The 22,216-nt window shown below is 42.7% G+C and overlaps 1 protein-coding gene across 12 annotated transcripts in view; it reads left to right on the top strand.

Moving 5' to 3' along the window:
* The window catches only part of caprin2 (caprin family member 2), an 80,022-nt gene that overhangs the window by 18,140 nt on the left and 39,666 nt on the right, over positions 1–22,216 (top strand). For 9 of the 12 annotated variants that reach the window (XM_068051024.1, XM_068051025.1, XM_068051014.1 and 6 more), the window contains 5 exons: positions 3,040–3,092; positions 4,635–4,742; positions 10,964–11,077; positions 15,985–16,119; positions 18,970–19,153. In XM_068051024.1, the coding sequence (XP_067907125.1) occupies positions 3,040–3,092; positions 4,635–4,742; positions 10,964–11,077; positions 15,985–16,119; positions 18,970–19,153 (594 nt within the window). The remainder of the gene's footprint in view (positions 1–3,039; positions 3,093–4,634; positions 4,743–10,963; positions 11,078–15,984; positions 16,120–18,969; positions 19,154–22,216) is intronic. The other 3 variants (XM_068051020.1, XM_068051021.1, XM_068051023.1) reach the window with 3 other exon arrangements.

The following is a 22,216-nucleotide window of genomic DNA, read 5'->3' as shown; positions in this document are numbered from 1 at the left end:
ACAGACCCACCAGATGTGGTGGCAGTGGTATGAAGTCACGAGGGAGTTGCTCCTGGAGTCCAACATTGACTCTGAGCCCCATGAGGTCTCGGCATCAGATCAAACATGGGCAAAGAAACCTCCTGCTGATTACCACCTACCACCACCCCTTTCATGTTGAATGCCACTTGGAATAAGCACTGAAGATAGCAGGGGCACAATGTGCTCTGGGTGGGGGACTTTGCTACAACATGGGACCATGCATGTTATAGACTGAGCTAAGCAATACTAACCAACTGATTAGATCAAATCTCTGCAGTCCTGTCACATCTCATCATGGTGGTGCACAATGACAACACTAACTAGTGGAGGAGGCTCTGCAAACATCCCTGTCTTCAATGATGGGGAGCCCAACACACAAGTGCAAAAGATGAGATTGAAGCATTTGCAACCATTTGCTGAGTGGATGATCTGTCTCTACTTCCTGAGGTCTCTAGTATTACTGATGCCAGTCTTCAGCCAATTCAATTCACACCACGTGATATTGAGAAACTGCTGAAGGCACTGGATACTGTAAAGGCTATGGGCCCTTGCAACAGTACTGAAGACTTGTGCTCCAGAACTAGTCATGTCCAACCAAATTGTTCCTGTACAAGTGCAACACCTGGCATGTATCTAACAATGTGGAAAATTGCCCAGGTATGTAGTGTCCACAAAAAGCAGGACCAATCCATTCTGGACAATTACTGTCCCATCAATCTAATCAGCATCAAAGTGATGAAAGATGTTAGTGATATCCAGTGGCATTCAGGCAGCAGTAACCTGCTCCCCAATGCTTTGTTTGGGTTCTGCCAGGGCCACTTTGCTCCTGACCTCATTACAGTCTTGGTTCAAACATGTACATGAGGTGAATGACTGCCCTTGACGACAAGGCAGCATTTGACAGTGTAGCAGCAAGAAGCCTTGGCAAAATTTGAATTCAGCTAGAATTGGGAAACTTCCCAGTGGCTGTGCTAGGTATGACTGCAAAGAAAGATGGCTGTGGTTGTCGAGACCAAACATCTAAGCCCCAGGACATGGCTGCAGGAGTTGCTCAGGGCAGTGTCTTGTGTCCAGCCATTGGCTGCTTAATCAATGAGCTTCCCTCCAGAAGTGGGGATGTTTGCTGATGTGAGGAGTCTCATAGTACTGAACACTACAGATACAGAAGCAATCTGTTCACATGCAGCAAGACTCTGGACAACATCTTGGCTTGGGCTGATAAGTGGCAAATAACATTCATGCCACACCAGTGCCAGATAATCAGAATTTAACTATTTTCCCTTGGCATTCAATGTCATTATCATTGAATCCCCCACTATCAACATCCTGGGGGTTACCATTGACTAGAAACTTGACTGGACCAGCCATATAAGTACTCTGGCCACAACAGGTTAGAGGCTGATGATTCTGCAGCAAGTGACTCTCCAAAGCCTGTCCATCAGAAATTTAACAGTGCAGTGGTTAGCACCGCAGCCTCACAGCTCCAGCGACCCAGGTTCAGTTCTGTGTACTGTCTGTGTGGAGTTTGCAAGTTCTCCCTGTGACTGTGTGGGTTTCTGCCAGGTGCTCCAGTTTCCTCCTACAGCCAAAGACTTGCAGGTTGATGGGTAAATTGGCCATTGTAATTTGCCCCTAGTGTAGGTAGGTGGTAGGGAATATGGGATTAATGTAGGATTAGTATAAATGGGTGGTTGTTGGTCAGCACAGACTCAGTGCTGTATGTAAAAATAAATAAAATCATCTACAAGGCACAAGTCAGGAGTGTGATGGAATACTCTCCACTTACCTGGATGAATATAGTTTCAGTAGTGCTAAGTTTGACACCATCCAAGACATAGCAGCCTGCTTGATGGGCAGCCTGTTAAATAGAGCTCTATTGGTAATGTCAATGAACTAGTAATACAAAGGCACAGCCTAATGTCCCTGGAACACTGGTTCAAATCTTGCCACAGCAACTGGTGGAACTTAAATTCAGTTAACAAAAATCTAGAACTGAAAGCTAGTCGTTTTTTTTTATTTTATGGCACCATTTAATATCAATTTTTTTAAAAACTTAGCTGGTTCACTAATGCCCTTTCAGGAAATAAATTTGCTGTCCTTACCTGCTCTGGCCTACATGTGACTCCAGACCCACAGCATTGTGGTTGACTCTTGCATGCCCTCTGGCCAGCAAGCCACTCAGTTGTCAAGGGCAATTGGAGATGGCTACAAATCTTGGCTTTTCCAGCAATGCCCACATCCCATGAAAGAATTAACAAAAACCCCATCCACCACTGACTACTATCTACAAGATATACTGCAGCAACTTGCCAAGCCTCCTTTTGTCAGCACCTTTCAAACCTGTGACCTCTTCCACATTGACAAGGGCAGCAGATGCATGGGAGCACCACCATCTGCAAGTTTCCCCTCCCAAGCCCCACACCATCCTGACTTGGCACTATATTGTCCCTTCAGTCACTGGGTCAAAAACCTGGAACTCTTCTGAACAGCACTGGTGTACTTAAGCCAGAAAATGGCTCCCACTGTCTTTTCTCTAGGGCAATTGGGCATAGGCAACAAATGCTGGCCATTGCCAGTGATGCTCCCATCCCAGAAAGAATTTAATAAACATGACAAGATCAACATTAACTCAGTCATTTTTAATGTTGGTTATGGGACAAATTGTCTAACAGGAGAATTTCCCTCCTGAAGTGCCATGGGGTCTTTGCCCTCCATCACTAAATTCATCTCTTCGTCTGAAAAGATGGTGGCTGACAATACAGAAGTGGGCCTAGATTTGTGCTCCAGTCTTCAAGTGTAGATTGAAGTTAGCATTTCTTCCCTCTTCTCCTCCTTTCTTCCCTCTTCTCCTTTCTCCTGTCTCCCCTGTCATTTTCCTTTATCACATCCCTGTAGAAGCTGAAATAACCTTTTTGCCCTGACTTTAATACCTATAAAATGGGCTTGCCATTTGTGTATTGGACAGTTTTCTTGGCCTCTTGTTCTCTAGTTTTAAAGTGTTTTTTTTTTCTTGATTAGTTCCAAAACAGAAGCAACAAAACAAGACTGAAATCATTCCAGCCCCATCTAAGGTAAGAACTAACTTTACATTTGGCTAGAAGTGTGGGGGGAAAAAAAAGTTGAGGTTTCAGTGACACTTATTCCAAGTCTTTGTGTAGATGAAGTGTATGCTGATGGATGTACTACTCTGCCCCTGCATTGGGGTTGAAATTTTAGTTTCAGACTATTTGGTGGAAGCTACTGCTGGTGGGCATTTTGCACTAGCAACTTAGTTTGGGTTGTGATTGTAGTTGAATAGCTTTTAAGGAAGAACAGCACCTGGGTAGCTTAACCTCAAAGTTTTTTTTAAAACAGAGCTTGCTGCTGCAATTTAATGCAGTCTACAAGCGCACAGCCAGCAATTAGTGCACTATTAAACTGAACTCAACAGTGCCATGAGCATTTATAGTATGGCTGTTTCTTTTTGCATCTGAGGAACAACTATATTGTAACAGCTTGTAATTTGAATAAACCACAACTGCATGAACTCTTGCTGGAGGTTAGTTTGAGATTAACTTCACTGGAGACTTTCTATTGGACCTTTTTTGTCAACTTGGTACTTTTGAAGGTGGCTGCAGTAGCAAACTCTTATTCAAAAGTTTGTATAACCTGTCAGCTGTGGTCAGTAGAAATCAACAATTGGCAAATTGCTGTCTATCTGAATTATTCAAATACTAGGCTGAGGTGCAGTTTTCCCATTGTAAACAATTGCAGGTGCTTTTTTAGTTTGGGGGAGGGGTGGGAAGAAATTTCAAACTGACTGCTTGTAAAAGTTGAACTTTTTTTTTTAAAAAGTTGCTTCTGTGCAATGCACTGCCAATACTTGTTGGCTAAACTCTATCTAAATTGCCTAGTTAAGATCAGTTTTGATGCAAGTGTTACATTTGCTTATCTGGTTAGTATCTTTGAATTTATAGAATTTAACAATCCCATTTAAATCCATTAGCTAGCAATCTCTGCTAGCCCTCAAGCCACCCACATTGTCCTTTTTGTTTTTTTCTCTTACCACCCCCCCCCCCCACCCCCCAATCTTTGAGAAAGGAAAACCCTTGATTTTTGATTTTTAGTCCATTGTGGATTTTGCTTCTGCCACTCTATAAAGTAACAAATTACATTTATGCCCTCATTGCTGACCAACTGCAAGACATTATTTTTCCCAATTTATTTCTATCAAAATAACTAGCTTCATTCCACCCCTTTCCTAGTTGGAGCATTCAGGGGAAATGACTGGGCTTCCCAGTGACATTCTGTTGTGACCAAGCAGCAAATTGTATAGATTAACAGTATGTACTTGGCAAATGGCACACCTACCAGGATAGCCACAGTACTTTTAACAAAACAACTTCAAACTGATATGCCTGCACTAGTAGCAAGAAAACTGCAAATGTCCACCAGATACTTGCATGCTGAATTATTGTCTGAAGCTGAGCCAGAGCTGTCAGTAGATCAGTGTTGGCTTGAGTTTTTAGGAGAAACTCACTTATTAGATTGCTGGGAACTTTTTTATTTTTGACCACTTTCCCCCACCCCCACAGTAGCCCACAAGGAATAATATAATGTCTCTACTTTCACAGCCTGCTTCAGAATTGAATGTCCTTTCCAATATTGGGGGTAATTCAGGTTCTGATGACCAGTCTTCTCTTTCTGGTTCTACAACTGATCTTTCAGGGCAAACACCACAGGTAAGGTATTGTAACTGACTTTCTTGCCTGACTTTTGGGTCTATCATTGCAAATGTGGTCCCTGGTTGTAACAACTTGGCTTCCATCAGTCTCTTTTTGTGGGTTGATTCACTACCCTATATTTTTTGGCCAATTACCTTGCAAACTAGACTGACCTTCAACACAAATGTTTCTTCTCTCCAAAGGTAAGTTGAGGTTTGATGTAGTCAATTGAACCACTTTATTTCAGTGAGTAAGCTTCATTTTTTTTTTTAGTTAAAAAGCTAATTTTGTGAAATGAGATCAGTGGTATGAAATTAATTCTTTGAACTGTTCCAGCAGCTCTAGTTGAGTGTGCATAATTTGTTTTGGATATGTGCCCAATTGCCCTTGGAAAGGTGGTGGTGAGCTGCTGCCTTGAACTGCTGCAGTCCTTGTGGTGTAGGTATGCCCACAATGCTGTTGCGGAGGGAGTTCCAGGATTTTGAGCCAGTGACTGAAGGAACAGTGATTATAGTTCCAAGTCAGGATGTGTGGCCTGGCGAGGAACTTGCGGGTGGTGGTTCCATGTATCTGTTGCCCTTGTCCTTCTAGGTGGTAGAGGTCACAGGTTTGGAAGATGCTGTCAGAGCCCTGGTGAGTTACTGCAGTGCATTTTGTACATGGTACACTGCTGCCTCTGCATTGGTGGTGGGAGTGAATGTTGAAGATGGTGGATGGGGTGCCCATCAAGCGGGCTGCTTTGTTCTGGATGGTGTTGAGCTTCTTGTGTTGGAGCTGCACCCATCCAGGCAAGTGGAGAGTATTCCATCACACTCCTGACTTGTCCATCTCCAAGGCACAGGCATTGGGGATTAAACAGAAATGCTGGAAATACTCAGCAGGTCTGGCAGCATCTGTGGAGAGAGAAGTGGAGTTGATGTTTTAGGTCAGTGACCCTTCAGAACTGGCAATATTAGAAATGTGAAGGGTTATAAGCCAGTAAAGTGGGGGTGGGGCAAGAGATAACAAAGGAGAAGGTGTTGATAGGACAAGGTCACAGAATAGCTGACCAGAAGTTCATGGAGCAGAGGCAAACAATATGTTAATGTGTTGAAAGACAAAGCATGAGTACAGATAGGGTGTTAATGCAGCTGTTCAATTTTCAGTCCAAGTACAAACATGAAGAAAAGTGAGTAAACAAACTAAGATGAAATAAAATAAACACTATATATAAAGAAAAAATAACTAAATAAAAGTAAAATGGGGGGCCTGTCATGCTCTGAAATTATTGAACTCTATGTTCAGTCCGGCAGGCTGTAGTGTGCCTAATTGGTAAATGAGATGCTGTTCTTTGAGCTTGCGTTGATGTTCACTGGAACACTGCAGTAAGCCCAGGATAGAGATGTAAGCAGGGGGGGAGTGTTGAAAGGGTAAGCAACTGGAAGCTCTCATTCTTTCGGACTGAGTGGAGGTGTTCCACAAAGCGGTCACCCAGTCTGTTTGGTTTCCCCAGTGTAGAAGAGACCACATTGTGAGTAGTGAATACAGTATACTACATTGAAAAAAAGTACAAGTAAATCGCTGCTTCACCTGAAAGTGTTTAGGGCCTGGGATTGTGAGGAGGTAAATGGGCAGGTATTACACCACCTGCGATCGCAGGGGAAGGAGATGAGGTGGTGGTAATGGAGTGGACCAGGATGTCGTGGAGGGAATGATCACTTCAAAATGCTGACTAAGGGAAGGGAAGATGTTTGGTAGTGGCATCACACTGGAGGTGGCAGAAATGGCAGAGGATGATTCTTTGGATGTAGAGGCTAATTGGGTGGAAAGTGAGGACAAGGGGAACCCTGTTGCAGTTCTGGAGGGGAAGGGGTGAGTGTAGAGGTGTGGGGAATGGGCTGGGCACAGTTGAGGGCCCTGTCCCCCACAGTGGGTGGGGGGGAAGAATCCTCCCTTTTTTGAGGAAAAAGGAAGACCTATCAAAGCACTGACGTGGAAGGTAGCATCAGAGCAGATGTGTCTGAGATGGAGAAACTGGGAGAATGGAATGGAGTCCTTGCAGGAGGCAGGGTGTGAAGTGTAGTCGAGGTAGCTGAGTCGATGGGCTTATGGATATTAGTAGACAGCCCATCCCCAGAGAAGGAGACAGAAGTTGAAGGGAAGTGTTGGAGATGGACCATGTAAAGGCAAGAGAAGGGTGGAAATTGGAAGCGAATTTGATAGTTTTCCAGTTTGGGGTGGGAGCAGGAAACAGCACAGATAGACATTAATGTTCCGGAAAAGAGTTGGGGGAGGGGGCCTGAGTAGAACTGGAATGAGGAATGTTTGACATATCCCAAAAAAAGACAGGCATAACTAGGACCCATGTGGGTACCCATAGCAACACTTCTATTTCAGATTTCCAGCATCAGCAGTATTTTGCTTTTATTATACAGGCATTGAGGAGATGGGAGGTGAGTTCCTTGCCACAAAAATTCCCAGTCTATTAGCAGCTCTTGTAGCCACAGCATTTGTGGCTGGCCCAGTTCAGTTTCTGGTCAGTGCTGAATCCAACATCCTGGGGGGGTTACCAATGATAATGCCATTGAACATTTGAGATGGTTAGATTCTCATTTGAAATGGTCATTGGCACAAATATTAGTTGCAACTTACCAGCCCAATCCTTGATTTTTGCCTTGGTCTTGCTGCATATGAACTTAGGATGTTTTCATTATCTGAGTCATGAATGGTGCTGAATGTTGTGTGAACATCCCCACCTCTGACCTTATGATGGAGGGAAGGTCATTGCAGCTGAAGATGGTTGGGCCTAGGATACTGCCCTGAGGAACTCCTGAAGTAATGTCCTGGGATGATTGACCTCCAACAATCACAATCAGTGGAGTGTTTTTCCCCTGATTCCCATTGACTCCAGTTTTGCAAGGGCACCTTGAGGCACAATGTCAATTTCTGCCTTGATGTCCAGGGTAGTCACTTGCCTCTCCTCCACAGTTCAGCTCTTTGGTCCATATTTGGACAAGGCTGTAATGGGGTCAGGAGCTGAGTGGCCCTTGCGGAACTCTAACTGAGCGTCGAGCAGGTTATTGCTAAGCAAGTGTCACTTGGTAGCACTGTCAACGAACCATTCCATCACTTTGCTGATCAGGAGTAGGCTGATAGGGCAGTAATTGGCCAGGTTGGATATGCCTTGCTTTTGTGCACAGGACATACCTGGGCAATTTTTCACAATGCTGGTAGATGCCAGTGTTGTAGCTATACTGCAACAGCTTGGCTTGGGGCATGGCTATTTCTGGAAGTCTTTAGTATTGCCAGAATGCCATCAGAGCCCAAATACTTTGCAGTATCCAATGCCTTCAGCTGTTTCTTTATCACATGGAGTGAATTGGATTGGCTGAAGACTGACATCTGTGATGCTGGGACCTCATGAAGCCAAGATGGAACATCCACTCAGCACTTCTGGCTGAAGATGGATGTAAATGCTTTAACCTTTTGCACTGATGTGCTGGGTTCCCCCATCATTGAGGATGTTTGTGGAGCTGTTTCCTCCTGTTTAATTGTCAACCATTGTTCATGAACAGATGTGGCAAGACTGCAGACCTCTGATCTGTTTGTTGTGGGATCACTTGGCCCTGTCCATTGACTGCTGCTTTTGCTGTTTGGCATGCAAATAGTCCCTTTGTTGTAGCTTCATCAGGCTGACACCTCATTTTTAAGTATGCCTGATGCTGCTCCTGGCATGCCTTCCTGCACTCTTTGAGCCAGGGTTGGTCCCTGGCTTGATGGCAATGGTAGTGAGGGATATGCTGGGCTGTGAAGTTGCAGCTTGTGGTTGAATACAATCCTTCTGTTGGCCCACAGTGCCTCATGAATGTCCAGTTTTAAGTTGATCTGTTTGTAATCTATACCATTTTAGCACTATGGTAGTACCACATATGGTACTAGTGTGAAGACTGGACTTTGTCTCTCTCGAGGACTGTGCAGTGGTCACTCCTACATCTGTCCATGACAGCATTTGTATCTGGAACAGGTGATTCTGAAGGTGAGGTCAGTTTGTTTTTTCCTCCTGGTTCCATTATCACCTGCTGCAGACCCAGTCTAGCAGTTATGTTTTTAAGGCTTGGTCAATAATGGTACAGCTGAGCTACTCTTGATGGACATTGAAGTCTCCAGAGTACATTCTGTGCCTTTGCTACCCTCTGCTTCTTATAATTGGTCTTCAACCTGGAGAAGCACTGATTCATCAGTCGAGGTAGGTGGTAATCTGGTTTCCTTGCCCATGTTTCACCTAAAGCTATGAGACTTCATTGATTCCAGACCCCATGAGGACTTCCAGGGCAACTCCCTCCCTCCTGACACCACCATGCTGTCGCCTCTGGTGGGTCTGTCCTGGTGAGACAGGACATAACCAGTGATGGTGTGTCTGGGACATTGTCTACAAGGTATAATTCTGAGTATGGCTGTCAGGCTGTTGCTTGACTGGTCTGTGGCAACAGTGCACTCAATCTTGGTACAAGGCCCCAGATGTTTAGTAAGGAGGACTTTGTAGGGTCAACAGGGATGGGTTTGCTGTTTCCAGTACCGAGGTCAATGTCGGGTGGTCCATCTGGTTTCATTCCTTCTCAAACTTTGTAGCGGTTTGATACAACTGAGTGGCCTGCTAGATCATTTCAGAGCACATTTGAGAACCACATTGCTGTGGGTCTGCATTCACATGTAGGCCAGCTCAGGTAAGGACAGCAAATTTCCTTCCCTAAAGGGCATTAGTGAACCAGATGGGGTTTTTACTACAAACAATGGTTTCCTGATCATTACTATACTAGTGTTTTAATTCCAGATTTATTAATTGAATTCAAATTCCATGATCTGCCATGGTGGAATGTTTTTACAGTTTAAATGTTTTAAGACCCCCTGTTTCAGAAAGCCCATCTTTTTTTCTTTAAGCCAAGCATTAAAGAATTCCCCAGAAATAGGGGAATGAAATGTTCTCTACTTGTCTAAATAAGTGAAACATTTTTTTTGGAGGGGTGGTGCTATTAAGAAATCCATTTGTTTAGTGCATTGATCATGTTTTAGCATTTAAAAAAAAAAACTTGAGTGCACTTTTATTCTTAAACACATAGTAACTCTGGTTTCCATCCTTATGGAGCATTATTCAGAATTTTGTTTAGTGATCTCATTGCTGAATGGATCCACTGCTGCTTTTTTTTTAACCTCCATAACCACAAATTTAAAAAAAAAACTCCACGTTGCTTCCCTTTTCTCCTGAAGGAGGAAAACTGTGCATGGGCCCAGCAGACATCTCTTCAGTGCTGTGACAGTGAACTGGTGACTTCAGGGAAGGGATAAGATGGAAGGAAGCCTCTTGGCCCGTCAAGCCAGTTTTACTATTTTTGCTTCCTGGCCGTTCACAATATGCTATATAATTTCCATCCAATAATGGCACTGGATTCTTTTAGTGAAGGATGTTCTCAGTTAAATGGAAACTGACTATCTAAATGTGTTGTATAGGTCTTTGTGGATGCCCTAACGAAATGGTCCAACCTGCTTTTGTGCTATAGTATTTGATCTCTTCATACTTGATATTTCATAAATTTAACTGTATATTTGTCAATCTTTAAAGTTCCATTGAAGCATTTGATTTGAAACTAGACCTTCTTTGAGGGAGGGGAAGGAAAGGGTTATTTGAGAGAGCTTTTATTTGAAACCCCTTTGAGTGCAACCAAAATGAAATGTCCTGATCTTTAAACCCAGTAGCTGCTGTTTCAATAGTCTTTTGGTTCTGTTGAGGCATTGCATCTGAGAGCAGCCATTCTAAAATTGTATTCCTGCTTTTGAGCCCTTAACACTACTTTCCTTTATTGGAGTTCAGGTGCTGATCCCTGTACTTCACATTTTAACGTGGCTTCACTGGATCTGAATTGTTTTGAATATTGAACCTGTTTCTCACTGGTAATAATGCATTGTGTCAGCACAAGTTGACCATAATGGCTTTGGTGGAATTACCATCTTTTAGCAGAGTTAATATCATTGACCTATCTTGAGGATAGAAGAAATGTTGCAATTTGCCTTTGGAGCTAAATATTATGTCTGTATGAGTGGTTGGTTGGCCTTTCATTTCCTGCTTCTGTTTGAAGGTGAGCAAGCTTGCTGGAGTTGAAAGCTACAAGTCTGGATTTGGGAAATAACACCATTGACCTAACAAAAAATGATGAAAGACTAAAATAGTTAAAATGGCTAGCCTTGACTCTTGGTTCTGTTCCTAGGTTTCAGCTGCACGCAATTCTGAAAGTGAAGCCTACATTCCTCCACCACAGATGCACCAAACGAGTACACCCATTAATGAACCTCTGACGCAAAAGTCCCTGGAGACAAATCGGGTGAGTTCTTTGGTAAATGAGTGTCTGAAGTACAAAGACTCTAGTCCAGACCAGCTTCATACTTTTGTATACGTTTGTATACTCTGTTCACTGGGGAGGCAGTGGTGTAGTGATCATGTCATTGGAGTAGTAATCCAGTGGCTGCAGGCTAATGCTCTGGGGTCATGGGTTTCAATTAATCCAAATTAATTAAATTAATCTGGCTATTTTTAAAAGCTAGTGTAATGGTGAACATGAAAGAATTGGCAATTGTTTTTAAAAACTCATCTGGTTCACTAATTTCCTTCAGGAAAGAAATCTGTTGTCCTTGCCTCATTTGGCCAGACTCCAGACCCACAGCAATGTGGTTGACTCTTAAATGACCTAGCAAGCCGCTCTGACTTCATAGTGGTTTCCTTTTAAAGAAAAGGAATGAAACTAGACAGACCACCCAGCATCAACCTAGGCACTGGAAGTGACTATGGCAAACCCAGCCCTTTTGACCCTGCAAAGTCTTCCTTACTAACCACCTGGGGGCTTGTGCCAAAATTGGGAGAGCTGTCCCAGACTAGTCGGGCTGTTGCTTGACTGTCATACTCAAGAATCATACGTTGCAATATCTCAGACACCACCATTCCTGGGTATGTCCTGTCCCACTCTGGATAGACCCACCAGAAGTGACAGCACAGTGGTATACAGTCAGGAGGAGTGTGCCTTGGGAGTCCTCAACATTAACTCCGGACCTCATGAAGTCTCATGGCATCAGGTCAAACATGGGCAAGGATACCTCCTGCTAATTACCACCTACTGCCCCCTCCCCCAACCTTGGCTGATTAATCAGTTCTTCATGTTTACCACCAATTTGAAGTGCTCAGGGTAGCAAGGGCACAAAATGTACTGTGTGGGGGACTTCAATATGCATCAAGACTGGCTTGGTAGCACCACTACTGACTGAGTTGGCCAGGTCCTAAAAGACTTAGCTGCTAGACTGGGTCTGCAGCAGGTGGTGAGGGGGAAAAACCAACTTGGCCTTGTCCTCTCCAGTCTACCTGTTGCAGATGCATCAGCCCATGACAGTAGGAGTGACCACTGCACTGACCTTGTGGAGCTGTAAGTCCCATCCTCACATTGAAGACACCCACCAGATTTCAAATGGATCAAGTGGCTCAAAACTGGGCATCCATGAGGCACTGTGGACCATCAGCAGCAGTATGTACTTGACCACAATCTGTAACCTCATGGCCTGGTGTTTCCCCCCCACTCTAGTATTACCATCAAGCTGAGGAACCAACCCTGGTTGAGTTCAGGAGGGCATGCTAGGAGCAGCATCAGGCATACCTCAATGAGGTCAGCTTGGTGAAGCTACAACAGAGGACTACATGCATTCCAGACAGTGGAAGTAGCATGCAAAAGACTGGGCTAAGTGATCCCACAACCAACAGATCAGACTTAAGGCCTGTAGTCCTGCTACATTCAGTCATTAACGGTGGTTGGCAATTAAACCACCTCCTGGAGGAGGAAGCTCCAAATCTCCCCATCTTCAGTGATGGGGGAAGCTAGCACACCAGTGCAAAAGACAAGACTGAAGCATTTGCATCAATCTTCAGCCAGAAGTGCCAAGAGGATGATCCATCTTGGCTTCCTCCTGCGGTCCCCAGTGTCAGGTGCCAGCCTTCAGCCAATTGGATTCACTCCATGATATCAAAACTGTTAAAGGCACTGGATACTGCAATGGCTATAGGCCCTGATAACATTCTGGCAATAATACTGAAGACCTGTACTCTAGAACTAGCTGTACCCCTAACCAAGCTGTTCCAGTACAGCTATAACACTGGCATCTACCTGAATGTGGAAAATTGCCCAAGTGTCCTGTACACAAGCAGGACAAATTCAACCTGGCCAATAACTGCCCTATCAGTCTACACCTGATCATCAGCAAAGTGATGGAAGGTATCATTGACAGTGCTATCGAGCAGCACTTGCTCAGCAATAATCTGCTCAGTGACACTCTGGGTTCTGCCAGGGCCACTCAGTTCCTGACCTCATTACAGCCTTGGTTCAAACCTGGACAAAAGAGCTCCATTCCAGAGGTGAGGCAAGTGACATCAAGGCAGCATTTGACTGAACAGGCATCAAGGTGCCCTCAACTAGGGTCAGTAGGAGTGGGGGGGGGGGGGGGGGGGCAACCTCTTGACCGGTTGCAGTCATACCTAGTGCAGAGGAAGATGGTTGTGGTTGTTGGTCAATCCCCCTGAGCTCCAGGACATCACTGCAGGAGTTCTTCAGGGGATTGTCCAAGGCCTAACCATCTTCAGCTGCTTCATCAATTACCTTCCCTCCATCATAAGGTCAGAAGTGCAGATGTTCTCTGCACCATTTATGATGACTCTGGTACTGAAGCAGCTAATGTCCAGATGCAGCAAGGCCTGGACAACATCCAGGCTTGGGCTGATGTGTGGCATGAATGTTACTTACTGCTTAAGTGCCAGGTGAGGACCATCTCCAATATGACAATCTAACTCTCCTCTTGGTGTTCAATGGCATTATCATTGCTGAATCCCCACTATCAACATCCTGGCAGTTACCATTGACCAGCAACTGAACTGGACCAGCTATATAAATGCTGTGGCTACAAGAGCAGGTCAGAGGCTGGGAATTCTGCAGCAAGTAACTGCTCTTGTCTCCCCAATGTCTGTCCACTATATACAAGGCACAAGTTAGGTGTGTGATTGAATACACTCCACTTGCCTGGATGAGTGCAGTTCCAGCAACACAAGAAGCTCAACATCTATGACAAAGCAGCCACTTTATTGGCACCCCATCTACCACCTACAATATTCACTAACTTCACCCCAACACAGTGGCAGCAGTGTGTACCATCTACAAGATGCATTGCAGGAACTCACTAAGGCTGCTTCAGCACCTTCCAAACCTGTGACCTCATCACTTAGGACAAGGGCAGCAGCTGCATGGGAATACTACTTGCAAGTTCCCCTCCAAGCCACACCATGACTTGGAACTATTTTGCTGTCACGAGGTCAAAATCCTGAAACTCGCCCTAACAGCACTCTGTACCTACACCCCAAAGGACTGCAGACGTTCAAGAAGGCAGCTCACTACCTTCGAGGGCAATTGGGATGGGTAATATATGCTGGCTTTGCCAGCAATACCCACATTACATGAACAAATTTAAAGTAAATCAGGTAAGCCTTGGGTGACTTGGTGCTGCAAATGGTACATACTACCATCAAACATTAAGTCCAGTTCTAAATAATTGGGGAAAGCTTATTCACTGACCTATAGTCATCTTTTGGAGTGGGGTGGGGGGGGGATGAACTCAAATTGGGGGTGAAACTAGCATTTGGAGAGAATCATCTCCTTTTGAATTTCTAATTGTGCTATTGAACAATTTGGAGCTGAAGATCCTCCCTGGATGATAACATGGGGTTCTATCTTGGACAAGGGATATGAGTATAGTTGACAGGTCTTGCACACATTATAACCTCGAATGGTTATAATTGTGACACATGTACTGATTTCAGGTAAGGTTGAGTTTTATTGTTGCTAAAGGACTTGCTGTTGCCAAGAGTTGATGTGAAAATGTATAAGTAACATCTTGATCAGCTGGCATCCACTATTTCCATGAGGGTTTTTAGATAACTGAACAACTGGATGGAATTTATTTCACTGCCACTGTGTAACCCTGATTTTTGTTAATTTCCCATGGACAGTTCAATTTTAAGCTGCATCCTCTCCAACTGGGCTTCTGCTTAGTTGTGTTTTGGATAACTTCAATTCTTGTGAATCTGATTTTGACTTTAGTCTTCAATGTCTTCACCTGTCTAAGACTGGGTTTATACCCTTTGGCAGGAGGGATGTTCTCCTGAGAAGCCTTACCATTTTGGCAGTACATATTTAAGTTGAGTAAGTTGCAGAGATAAATTCTTTCTCTACCTGTACTTCAGAAGACCTGAGAGCTTTTGGGCAATGTTTAACCAGATTTGTGACATTACTGCTAAATTGCAGGATGGTTTTGTGCTCTGCTTCTGCATTTCAGACAACCCAAGTCTACTTTTTAGATATAACATTTTTGTTCATGTGGGCATTACTGGCAAGGCAACCATTTATTGTGCTTGAAAGTGTTAGTGAGCCACAGCAGTCCAAGTATACCCACAGTACTGTTTGGGAGGGTGTTCCAGGATTTTGAGCCACTGACAGTGAAGGAACAGTGATATAGTTCCAAGTCAAGATGGTGTGGCTGGAAGGGGAACTTGCAGGTGGTGGTCCCATGCATCTGCTACCCTTGTCCTTCTAGGTGGTAGAGGTTGCAGGTTTGGAAGGTGCTGTTGAAGGAGTTGCAGTGCATCTTGTAGATGGTACACACTGCTGTCAGTGCATCAATGCAGGCTGCTTTGTCCTATATGATGTCGAGCTGCACTCATCCAGGCATTTTTTTTTTCCCACTTGTAGATGGTGGACAGGCTCTGGGAAGTCAGGAGTCTTTACCTGAGATGGTAATGGTGATCACTACCATGTCTTTTTTTTGTCCTGCTAGTTGAGTTTTGGTTCTTATCTGTACATAGCAATTGATGAATCTTGTGTCCAGGTAGCAAGCCTGAAATTCTCTGGAATCCAGCATTTTCTTCCCTTCCCCACCCCACTTTTTTTTTTTTGAAACTTGATTCTGCCATTAGCTCCAGGAATCTTGAACTTCCATTAGAGTCTTGAGTGACTTTTCCCTCTCTCCCATGGGATATTTTATATTTGAGATTAAATCATAAGCTCCAGTGTTCATTCGTCTGTTCCAATATTAGTTAATGGAGTGGAGAAAAACTGATCCTTCAAATTGAGCTTTTTGAAGTAGATTTGAAACTTTTATTGCAACATTTGTGTCAAGTGGTGATTCCTTTATCTATCAATTCCACCAGGTGACTGCTTTGCCTAACAACCAGACTGCCTCAAGCACAGCAATAACTCCAGCATCCCAAGGACGGGTACTCCAGACTCCAGTAAGCAATTCTGCAGTTAGCATGAAGACCACACCCTTTCAGGCTATGCAGACTGTGAGTGGCTGAGACTGGTTTTAACTTGGACAAATTGCTGTCTTTGCATAGACATTTAGCAATTATTGCCCAGGAGGGAATGGTGGTTGCTATATGTTACACCCTTGAGTTAACTATTGTATAAATGGAAGTTACTGGATGGATTTTTTTTTTTACAGGTGACTGCATACATCAAACTAGGAGATGCTCTGGCTATATTTTTTTTGTTTGGTTCAGTTGGCACTGCCTGCTCCTAATTTGCCAATGTAGGAATGAAAATCCAGACAACACTTGTACCTTCTGAAGAATCAATTTGCTGTTTTGAATTTTTAATCATTTGGACCTTTTTTTATTCTTTAAGCACAAAGTACATTTCTAGAATAGCTTGATGGTGGTCAATCTCCTGATGAGCCATCTACCTTAATTTGTAGAATACTCTTTGTGTAATGGAATATCTGAGCCTTCAGTAGAAGGATACTGCTGCACACGACAGCAGGAGATGGGCTTTAAGAAGCTTTTGGAGGCTTTGAGGTAATGAAAAGTAGTTTTGGGAGTGTGCTGTACAAAGTAGATTAGTATGTTCACTCAATGGTATTTTTGTGGCCTCAACAGTAGAGGGAACATTTGTTCAAAGTTTCCTTCTAATCTTTAGAATTTTTTTTAATCCGACTGGAATTTTTGGGGGCATTTACTGACTTCTCATTGTCAGAGTAGGGAAAAATATTCTCCATTTCGACTTCTGTTCTAGTTCAAAGATGAGTTCAGTTTTATGGTCAAGTGAGGGGTTGAAGGGCTTCCCTCTCTTCTCTTGTTGAGCCACAACCAGTTTAAGTGGATGTACAAGCCAAATCAGTAGGTGTTTGGTTCTTATAAGAACCAAAAAGGTTAACTTTATTGTGCCTAAACCAAACTAATAAACAGTGTGCCAACTTTCACTCCTTAGTGGGCAAAGGTAAATTGGTTGAGACAGTCCATGTTATAAAAAAAAAAGGTCTGTGGCATTTGGTGATTTTTGGCTAGCTTCTAGCTGAATTCTGTGGTCCTGAGGCTTTTAGTTTGAAGAGGTGGATGACTAGTTCATTGAGTCTCTTGGAGATAGCACTGTGAATGAATGAAATTATTTCTTCCAAAGTGGTTTGATTTGTAGCCAGAGTAGGTGGTCTGTCAACAAGCAGGATTTGAAAGCTGGAATAGAGATCCCACCCCCCACCCCCCCCCCCCCACCAACTTAGTCTGCATGTGTCAAGTGTCCAGTTGCTTCTCTGCTACAGAGAAAACACTAGCTTAAAACCTCAGATGTGGAGGAGCTTGTCTCAGGACAGTCACAATGATTCAGAACATCATTTTAACAGTGTTTCTCTCGTTTGCAAAAAAATAAGAGGCTCTGTTAAACTTCCTGGGTCTTGGTTCTTGCTGGGAATTGGCAGATATTTTGTCTCTCTCCTCTGTCTTTGCAGTGTAGGATAGTGTAGCAAACTAGATGATATCTTGAGCTGCCAGCAGTCATCCTGTTTTAAAATATTTAAATTTCTTAAATGTAAATTCAGATCTCTAGTCAGTAGACCAAAGAAAAGATCATTCAACAAAACTTATGCATAAGTTTGTAATGTGCATTTATCAGTGACAACTCTTGGACCTGAACTTGAGTCTTGTTTTTGTTTTAAATTTCTGCCACCATTCTATTTTTCCCCCTGAGCTTGCCAATTTCTCTAAAGTTGGCTGTCTGAAAGCATGTAGTGTTGAAGTGTGGTCTTTGAGCTGTACAAGATTAAGCATTTGAAAAGCCCTTTTTGAGCTGCATTTCCCCCCCCACCCCCTTTCTGTAGATCCACCTTTGCTCTGTTATAATACCATTTTGATGGACCATTTTGTTTTTGGACACAAGATTTACACTTGCCAGATACCAAATGAGATTTCCATTCATTGGCGATCTTGGAATATCCCTTTACCGTACAAATGCTTGACTTTATTTCCTTAATGGTTTCAAAGCTTGCTGCCAATGACATCCACAAAAATGTGAAACCAAGGCCACAGACTCCTGTGGCCTTGTGGCAATTCACTGCCATGTGCTGAAGCTTTGTCCATTGCCTGTGACTTGAACCTGTCAATATCTTGAACATTGAAGGTACTTGATCAATTAAAAATTACTGAAGTAATCATGGCCAAATTCTTAATGTTAAATGTGTTGGATGTTATTTAACCAATTTGCTAGCTCTAGCTTAAAACTAATCTCAAAGCTCTCCCTGTTAAAGGGTCTGGAAAGATTGGATGGAAAGGTTCAGCAATTGGGGAATGTGTACTGTAACCCCATGGATTAATGTCAAATTATACAAACATCCAGGGGTGCAAAATATGGGATGTAGAGATGAGGGTATGTTGCACTTCTAGGGCCCTTCACACTGATCAATAGTGATTAAGTGGTTTGAGAATTCCCTGTAGCTCTTCCTATAAGTCAATAACTGAGAATTGACATTGATCTACAGTACCAGTGGTTTCTGATGTCCTGGGTGGAGATTGCTTCTTGGATGTATGGGTTGAGTAGCTTTTCTGAAGTTCACTTGGTTGCCTACCACAGATTGAAGCTCTGATCTGGCAGTAGGAACCCAAAATGGTATCTAAAAATTAAGCTGAAAAAAATGGTGGTGCACATTGATGGGTAACTTCTTTTGACAAGTACATTCTTGCACTCAGCTTTTTTTTTCACACCTTTTATTCTTGCAAAAGTAAGTACTGCCAATATTGAGTTCCTGTTAACAATGTGACTGGTTTTACTTTTAAAATCATGGCCCAATCTTTTAGACTAAAGTAAAAAGTGCAAAATACAATAATAGTGAAATGAATGATCAAGTTACATTTTTCATTGCCTTGCAGGTGTTTAATGTGAATGCACCCCTGCCGCCACGAAGTGAGCAGGAAGTGAAATCTGATGCTCCATATTCTCCTGCATATAATCAAAGTTTGATTACAGCTAGTACACAGACTCCACCCCAGCCCATGTCTCTGCAGTCTTCACGTATTGTGGAGCAAAATGCACTGACACAAGATTCTTTAACAGGTATTGAAATCATCAATATATTTGGGAATGGTATTGATGCAGTAGTGTTATCTGAACTGTTTTTGATAAGATGTTAAAGTAACCTTTTGGGTCTAACTTGTAGCTGATCCATTGTTTTGACTGAGGTGGGAGGAGTGCACTGTTCTAGTCCTGCTTCTCCACAGGCCACAACATATATTTGACTTTTTATAAGTGGGAACATTTTAATCATGTACTCTACATTTTCTTTAGAATAAAGCATATCAACCAGGTTTCTTCCATCAACAAAATTCAGTTTATAATCCAAGTCTTGACCAGTAATTAAGTAAAACACGCACACATTGAAATAATAAAGCCCCTTATTTATCCTAGCCTTCACACAAACCTACACAACTGGTTAACTGGGGGAAAGGGATTTTTGTTTACAGCTGTTAGAAAGAAATAGAAGGAATAAAGTGGGCTAAAAAGATATGCTGAGATGTCCTTTGTTTAGGCAACCGTCACTAGGATCTTCCCAAAATAACATTGCCTGGAAGGAACTGAAGATCAGTTTGGGTAGGCTTAAGAGATGCAGCAACAAGGTTTCAGTGCCCACACATTCAATACAAGGTTCCTTCCATTACAGGAGGAAATAGAAAATTTACTTGATGCAGGATTTCTTTTCAAGAGAAAGATGATTTTCTTTTCTGGCAGGTCAAGAAGCAACTGCTTTTCTTTTTAAACAGTTCAAATTGAAACAAACTCTTTTTCTTTCTAGAAAGCAAGCCTCCTGACAACCATAAATCTTGGCTTGTCACATGATAAACATCTTACCAAGTCAAAAACAACCCCTGCTGGATTATTTGAAAATGGGTGCCTTCTGGTAACTCTTTAAAGTTCAAATCCAGTCCAAACCTTTGACTTTTTAAAAAAAAAAAAAAAGTTCCAGCATCTGTGAAATCCTTAGTTTTAAAACCCAAATTCTCAATTTAACAAAATGGAACTCTGAACACCTGTGCCCTTGGAGAAATGAAATACTGTCTCTAAATGTTTCATTCTAATGTATAAAAAGTTAATTTTCCACTTGACCTCATTCATTCTTTACCTGTAGTTAATGCAATTTTGTTTTGTACCATCTTTACACTCTTAACTCCATTAAATTCACAAAGCATTTGCAGTAACATTATTTTTGCCTGCAATGTGGACAATCTTTAATAGGGCTGTAATAGTAAACTTAATTGGGAATATTCTGAGTTTTAAATTTTTCCATAGTTTAGGGGGTTATGATCAGTATATACCAATGACTCTCTGTAGTTGTGGTGGACATTAAACTTAAATGCTTGAGACAATATTTCCACTGGAATTTTTTGTCTATTTTAGTCTTTTTTGAAAAGTATTCCACTGGCCTTTCTATGCCCAATTCTTGTAACAGGACTGCACTGACCCCACCCCCCCTGTCACTAGCATAAATTGCTACCTTGAAGGGCTTGGTGAAATTTCGAGCAGCCAACACTGGTTCATTAATCAAAATGGCCTTCATCTCAAGACATTTGGCACTCCCCTGACTACACTACCTTGGCTTTCTTTTTGTAGCAAACCTGTCAGTGGAGCAGCTATAATGCTGAAATATGGTAAACTTTCAGTAGAAACCACACATCCCCCAAAACATGATTTCTCACTTAGTCTTGAGGGTAGAGAACGCCACCAATGCTTGCATTTTTGCTGCTGTTGGCAAACCTTGTCCTTGCCTTATATGCCTGAGGTAAGTCACTCTTGCCAAAGGTGAATTTGCAAAAGCAAGATTTATTACTAAATCAGCTGATTGTTTTTAAAAACAAATTAGACCTTTTTGGTTGTTTCAAGTGGTCCTTCCAAGTGTCACTATACCAGCACATCAAGGTAAACTAGTTAGGAACACTGGCTACCACTTGGTTCATCAATCTCAAAGGTTGCTGGGACATTTTCTGTCTAAATGGCATCATTCAGCAATAGAAAAGACTGACAAAAGCCTATTTTATTTAGCTCGGGTGTTAAAGGAACTTGCTAGTATCCCTTTAACCAATCCTTTTTGTAAGAAACATGGCACTGCCCATTGTCAAGCAGAGTTGGGTAGGAGTCTGCCTTCATTACTGCATTAATGTTTCTGTAGTCTATGCAGAATCTAGGTAAATGTCAAGTTTAGGCACTAATATTACTGCTGAACTCCAGCTGCTTTGACTGGATTCAATTAGGTGGTTTTCCAGCATGTATTGGATTTCTGCTTTTACCTGGGCCTGTTTCTCTGGACTTGAGCAGTAAGGGTGCTGTCTCTGTATAGGAACAGAATCTCCTATATCCACATTGTGTGGCTAAAGTTGTGTATCCTGGCTTATCACTATAGACTCTTTAAATGCTGTGAGTAGCCTTGTTAGGTCTTATTCTGTATTGGTTAACTGGATAGTAGGTTCAGTTTGAGAATTGTTTAAGCCTTTTTCTGCCTCATCCTCACTATCCCTTTCCTCCTTCACTGTCCTTACTACCTGTCATAGCTTGTGCTTGCTTATCCTCTTCCCAGCAATGTTTTAACAACATATTGATATGACAGTTGATTATTTTTTGGCAATCTGGGGTGTCAATCAAATTTACCTTGCCGATTCTCTGACCACTTTACAGACCACTGAAGCATGCTTTCAGCAGTTCACCTGATAAAGGCAGTAATAATACTTCATCCCCTGGTTGAAATGCTTGGGTCTTTGCATGCCTGTCTGCCTATTTCTTCATGGTTGGGAAGCTTTAAGGTGTTCCTGAGCCACTTTGCAGGCTCTAGTGAGCCATTCCCAGAACACATACATAATCTAGTACGGAAGATTATCCTCCTTAAACTAAAAGGTTTAGAGGACCTCTTATCTCCTGTCTGTAAACTAATTCAAAAGGACTAAAACCTGTAGGCTCATTAGCTGAATCCCTAGTGGCAAAAAAAATAAATTCTAGCCCCATGGGGGTATTCATGACACTATGCCCTCATCATTGTGGGTCTGATGGTACCTTTTTTTCTAAAGCTCTGTCTGTGGGTGGTATGCTGATAACTTTAACTGTTATACCCAAATTACCCACAACTTTCTGAAA

This window comes from Heterodontus francisci, chromosome 18 (assembly GCF_036365525.1).
Source record: "Heterodontus francisci isolate sHetFra1 chromosome 18, sHetFra1.hap1, whole genome shotgun sequence".
NCBI lineage: Eukaryota > Metazoa > Chordata > Chondrichthyes > Heterodontiformes > Heterodontidae > Heterodontus > Heterodontus francisci.
This window is presented reverse-complemented; position numbering and strand designations above follow the sequence as displayed.